At 53.8% G+C, this 8,365-nt stretch overlaps 2 protein-coding genes across 2 annotated transcripts in view; one reads left to right on the top strand and one right to left on the bottom strand.

Moving 5' to 3' along the window:
- Window positions 1-2,922, bottom strand: part of LOC103916079 (butyrophilin subfamily 1 member A1-like) — an 8,850-nt gene extending 5,928 nt beyond the window's left edge. Inside the window, exons 1-4 of the mRNA XM_009323022.1 lie at window positions 2,871-2,922; window positions 2,092-2,196; window positions 647-994; window positions 29-94 (exon numbers count right to left, since the gene is read on the bottom strand). Coding sequence (XP_009321297.1) covers window positions 29-94; window positions 647-994; window positions 2,092-2,176 — 499 coding nt within the window. The 5' untranslated portion in view covers window positions 2,177-2,196; window positions 2,871-2,922. The remainder of the gene's footprint in view (window positions 1-28; window positions 95-646; window positions 995-2,091; window positions 2,197-2,870) is intronic.
- A 2,081-nt stretch (window positions 2,923-5,003) lies between these two features.
- LOC103916078 (thaicobrin-like) lies at window positions 5,004-6,593 on the top strand. Its single transcript, XM_009323021.1, has 3 exons — window positions 5,004-5,261; window positions 5,375-5,484; window positions 6,073-6,593. Exons 2-3 carry the CDS (start codon window positions 5,427-5,429, stop codon window positions 6,591-6,593), a joined length of 579 nt encoding a protein of 192 aa, XP_009321296.1. The 5' UTR covers window positions 5,004-5,261; window positions 5,375-5,426.
- The last annotated feature ends 1,772 nt before the right edge of the window (window positions 6,594-8,365 follow it).

Genomic DNA, 8,365 nt, shown 5'->3' with positions numbered 1-8,365 from the left:
TGCGGCGCGGTGTCCCAGCCGTCAGAGCGGCAGGCCACCTGGATCCCCCCGTCCTGGTAGCGCTCCAGCGCGATGAGCGGGGCAGAGCCGCTGGCTGCGGGAAAACAGAGACCCCCCCGGTGATCCTGTGGGATGCCGGATATTGGGGGAACTGGATGTTCCTCTCCCTGACACGAAGGGGTGAATTTCAACATAGACAAATCCCAGTTGGTTTTTTTTTTTAAGACTAGTGTCACCTGGAGTCAGGACATTTCTTGCAGTCTTTTTCACATAACTCAAAGATCTGCTCTGGAGGCTACAACTGCAGCAAAATAATCTGCAGGCCTGGATATTAAAATATAAAAGCATGAACCAAGACATTCTTACTGTATTACCCAATGCCAAATTTTTTCTTACACCCACTTATATGGAGAAAACGATATCAAGAACATTTCTGAAGTAAGTAGCATATCTCACGAGCTCCTTATGGCTGCTCAGTAGGCAATTTTACCTCTCTGAGACATTCTTGGTATTTTCAACCACAGGAATTAATAAAACCCTATTTCCAAAGCAACCACCTAAAATTGCTGCTGGGAAGAAGGAAAGGGAAGAAGAGCACTGGCTATGAGCAAGTAAATTAGAGGTACCAGGGACATGGACTACAGACCTGTCACCTTCAGCTCCACCACAGCCTCGTCATAATCTGAGTCACGGCGAACAAAGCAGGTGTAATTCCCTCTGTCAGACAGTTGGACATGGAAAATTTTCAAGTCCACGCTGCCCTTGGTGAGGCCGTCCTTCAGCAGCTCGGTGCGCCCTTGGTATTGAAGCATCTGCTCCCCGTACTGGTCCTGGCCCCCCTTGTAACGATGCACAAAGCGAGAGAAGTGTTCCCGAAACCAGATCACCTCCGTGTCCCGTGTGCTCTGCTCCGGGGAGAAGCGGCAGGGCAACACCACGTCCTTGCCCATGGGCACAGTGATGGGGCCGGGGGGTCCTGTCACGTTGAGCGGAGCTGGGAGAAACCCCCAGAGGAAGAAGAAATAACTGAGTTTGCTGTGGTAACTGAGCTCGGAAAACCAGCCCATGCTGCTCCACGTGGTTTGTGTGCTGCCGTGCCATGCCATCACATTGGGAGCGTAACTGCACCAGGGGAGATGAGGCATTGAGGGGAGGGTTGGGAGCGGGACCCCTGCCATGCAGCATGGTGAGTGGGCTGGGGTCAGGCCACTGCCTGTTCCTCTGCTTCCCTGTCCTGCACTACCGTGAAAGTTCTTCAAATCTCTAAAAGATGATTTGTTCTCAAGGGGACAAGTGCTGCCCATGCTGCTCAGGGTGGGGAGAAAGCAGGATCAAGAAGGGAGGAAGCGGCTGGAAGGTTTCTGGGTGGTTGGCTGGAGAAAGCAGACAACTTGGGTACAAATAAAACTCAAATATCCTCAGCTATTCACACCTATTACAAGAGAAAATAAAAATGTCTCAGGTGCTCAGGGCATCTTTGAAAATTAAAAAAAAAGGCTTATTAGTAAGCTGGCCACTCAGCTCACAGAGAAAGTGGTTTCTGGTTGAAGGAGAACAAAAGCAAATCAACTTTTTTTGGCAAGGTAACTTTCAAGTCAACTGTTGTGCTGCATCCTTTTGCCAGAGCTGCCTTGAAGAAGCTGCTGCAGGTCAGCAAGCTAACAGAAAAAGAGCCCAGAATATTTTTTAAAAGATTTTTTTTGTTGTTTTTTCCCTTTATTGAATTGGTTCTGCAAAGGATCCAGCGCACCCTGGACACAGTCCAGTAAAGCGATAACATGCTGGGAACGTGCTGGGAACAGGGAAAGCAGGGAGGGAAATGGCAGCAAACTATAATCAACTCATCAGCATCGTCTAATCTCCACCTGAGTTCAGCGAGGTTGTGTGAATGCCTGTGCTGACATGGCCAGAGGAATAAACCAGGATCCAGAGGGATGCTGGCGCTCTCAGAAATGGACAAGGTTTATGGCAAAGGGCCTGACCCTGCTCTGTGCTCTGCCATTCACGGGGAGTAGCTGCACTGGCAGCCGGGAAGATACGCAGGCTGGAAGCAATGCCACAGGGATCAGCAAGAACCAGGGGGATCCCTACCTGACTGCAGCTCATGAACCTGGAAAACCAAACCATAAATGATAAAAGCTGGCAGAGAGCAGCAGAGGTGGAAGCTGGAGAGCATTCTCTTCACTGCTGCACAACCTGGAGACAGGGAAGGAGAGGCAAAGGGCAAAAGGGAGGAGAAACAAGGGAATAAAAAAAAAAAGGCAGAATTCACTTTTAAAGGGGATTATTGCTGATTGCAGCCCCTTTTTATAATGTCTAGAGAAGACCCTCAGATGCCAAAGGTTGAAATCAATTTTCCATCATCAGCCTGACTTTGCTTGGTGCTTTACATACAAAGTACCTGACCTTGTAGGAATTTCCCATGGTGAAACAAAGGACAAGCTGCAACCTCTCCTCTAATTCCACAAAAAAGTGGCAGTTGTTTTAATATGGATCCCTTGCTTTTCTTATCCAGCCCTAAGAAGGAGATGGAAAGGCGCAGGACGAGGAGAAACCTAGACTGAATGCACGTGGGGCTGGGGCCGCATGCTCCTCCTCCGGGACAAATTTGGGACTGAGTTGGTAGTGCGTCCCCTGCCACCACACTGAGGGTGGGAGGAGGTCTCAGACCAGGGAAAGCAAAATAACCACAACACTAATTCAACACCCAGCCAAGATGGGACCTGGCCCTGCTCTGAACCCCCCCCGAACCCTCTCATCACTCGCTGACTTAGTCCCGGCTCTGTTAATGAGAGCTGAAAACCATGACCAATTCTGGCAGATGGCAGAAAGCGATTTCAATCTGCAGCTTTCCGAGAGACGCCGCATACCTGGAGACCCCGAGCTTTTTCATGGGCTCTGGGCTGGGGCAGGAGCTGCTCGGCCGTCACCCGGTGCATCCAGAGCGGTCAGCCCAATCCGAGCTGAGCATTTCCCTGTCTGAAAACGAAACAAAAACGTCACTTTGTGTCCCAGCCTGCCACCCGTTTCCTCTTGCGCTGCCTCCGCTCAAAAATGAAAATTGCTGAGTGATTTGGCCTTTTTTTAGCAATGCTTTTGCTCTGGAAATGCTCCTCTGGCAACATCCACAGGCACGTTCCTGCTGCAGACGCCCTCCACAGCTGCGTATTGCAGCCTCCTCCCACGGCTCTCCCCAGACTTGGGAGAGGATAGATACCAGCAGCGGTTTGCACGTTCCCCTGGGAAGATCCCGGAGGCAGCAGTGGGAAGGAGGGAGGTGTCGGAGCCGTGATTCACACCCAGAGGCAGCACGAAGTGGGGAGCAAAGCCCTGCACTAGCTTAAAAATTGCTTAAAAGCAATTCCCCCCCAGCCAAGAGGCAAAGCCATCAAGGATGGTTTGTTCAGGGAAAGCTGCTGCCCTGGGATGTGTCACAAAGGCAGCCCCACCGGGTGCTCAGCCCAGCCGGGTCTGGCACCCTCCAGTCCCCAGCCAGGAGCACGGGGGCACACAGGAGGTGAGAGCATCTGCTCCGGTAAAGGGACCTGATCAGGGACCTTGCCAAAAGGGATGACAAGGAAAAGAGGGAGGCGATAAATGACGTGTACAGAGATACAGACCTGGCCAACAAATGATGGCAGAGGTATGTATAATAAACTAACCTCATCACTCATGCTAATCGCTGGGCTATCACAAATCTGCAGGCATCACTTCAGGGAGGGCCAGCCTGGCTTTTGCGACTGTAAGGATGTAAAGCTGGGGGTCGCAGGTACAGGGGGGTGTCAGTGGAAGTATGTGAACAGCTAAAGGCATGTGCAGCAGAAGGGAATCAGGGAGGACAAGGTGGGGGACAGGCAGAAAGGTGTATAAAAGGGCCCGGTCGTGGGTAAAACAGAGCCAGTCAGTGCGCTTGGCTGGCTGGTGAGTCAGAGTCTCCGGGTGCTGCGTGTTTGCAGGGAGCATCAAGCTGGACCAGCCAGTGAGTAGGGGACATGGGAGGGAGGGGGTGTCAGAGGGCCCAGGGTCCGGGCAGGGGTACCAGGCAGACAGAGGGGCCGTGCCACTGCTTGAGGATCTGCAAATGTGCACGTGATCCCAGAGAGCGTCGCATGTGTGCCTGCACTAGTGGCCTCCTGCCTCTGCCAGCCCTGCAGGAGGAGGGGACGCAGCTCCCTGTGCTGGTGGGTGATGTGGGTCCTGCAGGTGGGTGCTGTTGAAGGCAGCCCCTTGCCTGCAACAGGCTGTGACCTGGGGGGGGGGGTCCCCCACCGTGCCATGCCCATGCCACCATGCGACAGCGGTCCCTGCAAAGCCAGTCTGTTCCCAGTCCCGCCTTCCCGGGCCCCTGTCCCAGCGCCAGGCAGCAGAGCCATCTGGCAGCAGGTCCCCTTGCACCCTGCTTTATTTTGTGCACAACTGGTGGCTTTCAGAGTGATGTGACAAAGCAGAGTTGGTGCCACCTCCCAACTTCCCTACAAGCAGGGGTGAGGCCATCGCACCTGGGCACATGAAGAGCTGCCTGGAGAACAGAGAGGTGGGATGCAAAGCCCAGCACCTGCTGTCCCCATTTACCAGTTGAGCAATCAAAGCAACACGTGCCCTGCAAACATCTCCACCCTGAAACCCATTGGCAGCATGACAAATCTGGGCAAGCAGCGCCTTTAAGAAGCCAGACCTCTTCCCTTATCACAGTACGCAGCCTGGACACCTATAGCATGGCCACTGGTCTGTGGCTGGGGTCCCCAAGTGACATCCCACCGGGCTGGAGGTGCACGTGGTGCTGTTGACCTAAGAGGGCTCTGAGCATCCTGCTGCAGGAAGATACAGCCTCTTCCAGCGGTGCAGCAAGCTCTTATCACCCACCCGCAGCTGGCCCAAGGGAGGGGAGATGCAGCAGATCCTGTGATGCAAACAGGACCAGGGCACTGCAGGAACGTCAGCAGGGAACTCCCAAATTCAAGTGTCAGATGAGGTCACACGCCCACTGGCAGCTTCAGGGCATGGGAGGCAGTCACCAAGAGGAGGGGAGATGGAAGCTCCAGTGGTGTGATCCCCCACAGAGAGGCGAAGGTGCCGGACTCCCAGCTGTGCTCTCCAGGCCATCCAGCCCCTCCGGACTTTGATCTGCTCACTTGAACAAGCTGGAAATGCTGTGCAAGCCCAGTCCAGCCATGAGCTGATGAGGAGGTCAGGGGAGTGGAAAGCAGACTGAAGACCTTCAGACTCATCCAAAAACCTCCTTTCCTGGAGTCAGCCTGCAGGTGAGTGCTGGCTGTCTAAAAAGTGCCTGAATGCTGTGACTTTTCCATCATTCCTTCTGCTTCTTTATCACTACTTTAGGCAGTCTCTGTCTCGCAATTTCCACTTTCAACAGGGAATCCTGCCTCCCCTCCTGTTGATTTTCTGCGAACGTGCTGGTATCCAGGATGGAGAGAGAAGAGAGGGAGACCCTGGCCAATGAGGTGGAGGAGATGAGTGGAAGAGGTGAGTTTTCAGCAGGGAAGAGGAGGGGGAACTGTCCTCTGTTGAGGAGAAAAATGCATCCTGCTTCTGCTGTGGAAGAGCTATTTAGGGTCAAAGCACTTGGGACTTGTCCCAGCCTAGGTTGAATTCCTCGTGCTGTAGAACCACCACCAACATCAAATACACCTGAGCTGCCATGCTTGGCTCCCTCTATTGCCCACAGAAAGAAACAGGAATCTGGGGTCTTGGGGTAATGTCTATTGCGCCCGTTTGTTCCCAGATGTGCCTGTTTCACTCTTGCAGCACTAGAGACACGCAGGCTCAGGTCCAGGTGTCTGCACAGCAGAGGTGCACCCATCCACTCAGGTGCATCCTCCTCCAGGAAACTGGGGTCTCCTTGGCCAGGGATCGCATGGAAGCTCCTGGATCAGGATCAGGGCAGGATTAAGGCTGGGGCAGTCCAGCACGAGGGGGTTTCCCACCCCACACTGGACATCTCTGGGCAGGGGAAAGGAAATCACCCTGTCCCTTCTCTTGCTGGGGTGGATGCAGCCCTGACGCACCCCTGGGGCTGCCTGTTCTGAGCAGCTTCTCCTCCTCTGTCCCCAGCCGACGTGACCCTGGACCCAGACACCGCCAACCCCTTCCTCATCTTGGCTGGCGACCAGAGAGGCGTGGGACGGGGGGATGAGTGGACCTCGCTGCCCAACAACCCCGAGCGGTTCGACACAGAGCCGTGTGTGCTGGGTAGCCAGGGCTTTGCCACAGGGAGGCACTGCTGGGAGGTGGAGGTGGCTGACGGGGGGGACTGGTGGGCTGTGGGGGTGGCTCAGGAGTCTGTCAGGAGGAAGGGGGTCCTCAGTTTTACCCCCCAGGAGGGGATCTGGGCTGTGGGGCAGTGGTTTGGACAATACCACGCTTTCACCGACCCTGACTGGACCCCCCTGCACCTTGCCTGCCTCCCCAGGGCCATCCAGGTCTGCCTGGACTTTACAGACAGGCATGTGGCATTTGCTGATGCTGAAAACAAAGCCCCAATCTTTGCTTTCTGCCTGGCTTCATGTCCCGGGGAGAGGCTACGCCCGTGGCTCTGGGTGGGGATGGACTCGTGGCTCAAGCTGTGCCCCTGACAGGGAGGCAGCGTGGGTGGCGGGGGGAAACTGGAAAGGCGAACACCATCATCTTGGGTCTTGGTGCTGGGATCTGGGAGGGTCCTGCGTCCTGCCATGGTTCCTCTGGCCACCAAGCAGGAGGACTGGCAGGTCTTGGAGAAGGATGAGCCTCCTTCATCCCCTCCACCCCACAGCTGGGACTGCAGAGACAACAGGGAGCACAGAGATTCGGTGCATGAAGGAGCTTGGTGCCAGGCGGCCCCAGGGCAGAGAAGTGGCATTCAGTGCCCGGGCACTGCAGAGCTGCTCTGTACAAGGCCATGAAAAATACAGCACGTTCAAACTCCTTAAAAGGTGCTGGAGTAGTGTCTCTGGCTTTTTTCAATTAAGCTTAAAGATTAAGTTAAAAAACAAACAAACAAACAAACATAGCTGCATGCTGGACCTCATGATAACACTTATCTTCTCCATACATCCAAAGCCTCTCCTTGCCTTATTTCCAGTTCTCACTGACACGTGCATTCAGCAAATTTCTTACAGCAGAGCACTAGTAAAAGCTATAAGAACAGCCAAGGAAGGCAAGCAAGAAATTGAGAAGTGTCTGAAGTCCACAGGCAAGCCAACTCCCACAGATCTGCCGTTCTCTGATCCCCCCCATCAAGGTCTCCTTTTCCTCACAAGTAATAGACTAGACTAGAGTAGTTCAGTTGGAAGGGACCTACAATGATCATCTAGTCCAGCTGCCTGACCACTTCAGGGCTGACCAAAATTTAAAGCTTGTTAATAAGGGCATTGTCCAAACACCTCTCAAACACTGAGAGGCATGGGGCATCAACCACCTCTCGAGGAAGCCTGTTCCAGTGTTTGAACACCCTCTTGGTAATGTCAAGTCTGAACCTCCCCTGGTGCAGCTTTGAACCGTTCCCAGGTGTCTGGTCCCTGTATCCCAGGGAGAAGGGATCAGCACCTCCCTCTCCACGTCCCCTCCTCAGGAAGCTGCAGAGAGCAACGAGGTTGCCCCTCAGCCTCCTTTTGTCCAAACAAGACCAACCCAGAGTGCTCAGCGGCTCCTCAGAGGACATGCCTTCCAGCTGTAGATCTGCTCCGGACAACTGGCATTTTGTGGAAATGACGTCCAAAGCACATGCTAGACTTGGAAAAGGTGGGGGGGTCCCCACTCCCAGGGACCTTGCTTTGTCCTCTCCTGCTAACTCCTGTTCTTAGGAGAAGAAAAGATGAATGTAGGCGAAGGGGAACATTGCCTGGGTCCAGCCTAGATTTCATCTTCTCCAGCCACATTGCTGGTTGGACCCTCTTAGTGCCAACTGGGAGACAGTCCTGAAGGGCAAAGGGGTCCAGGAAGGCTGGACGTTCTTCAAGAAGGAAATCTTAAAGGCGCAGGAGCAGGCTGTCCCTGTACGCCGTAAGAAGAACGGGTGGGAAAGACGACCGGCCTGGCTGAACGGGGAGCTTTTGCTGGGACTCAGGAAAAAAAGGAGAGTTTACCGCTTGTGGAAGAAGGGGCAGGCGACTCAAGAAGAGTACAGGGATCTCGTTAGGTCGTGCAGAGAGGAAATGAGAAAGGCAAAAGCCCAGCTAGAACGCAACCTGGCCGCTGGCGTTAGAGACAACAAAAAAAGTTTTTACAAATACATCAATGACAAGAAGAGAGCCAGGGAGAATCTCCATCCTTTATTGGATGCGGGGGGGAACATTGTCACCGAGGATGAGGAAAAGGCTGAGGTACTTAATGCCTTCTTTGCCTCAGTCTTTAGCAATCAGACTAGTTA

Source organism: Pygoscelis adeliae, unplaced genomic scaffold (genome assembly GCF_000699105.1).
Source record: "Pygoscelis adeliae isolate BGI_AS28 unplaced genomic scaffold, ASM69910v1 Scaffold284, whole genome shotgun sequence".
NCBI classification, from domain to species: domain Eukaryota; kingdom Metazoa; phylum Chordata; class Aves; order Sphenisciformes; family Spheniscidae; genus Pygoscelis; species Pygoscelis adeliae.
The sequence above is the reverse complement of the archived record's forward strand: the minus strand, read 5'-3'. Positions and strand labels throughout refer to the sequence as shown.

What these genes read in the sequence shown, in the direction of transcription:
- LOC103916078 (XM_009323021.1), top strand. Translation starts at nt 5,427, where the DNA reads ATGGAGAGAGAAGAGAGGGAGACCCTGGCCAATGAGGTGGAGGAGATG. An exon ending in GGAGGAGATGAGTGGAAGAG is followed by an intron (nt 5,485 to 6,072) that starts GTGAGTTTTCAG and finishes CTCTGTCCCCAG; the next exon opens with CCGACGTGACCCTGGACCCA.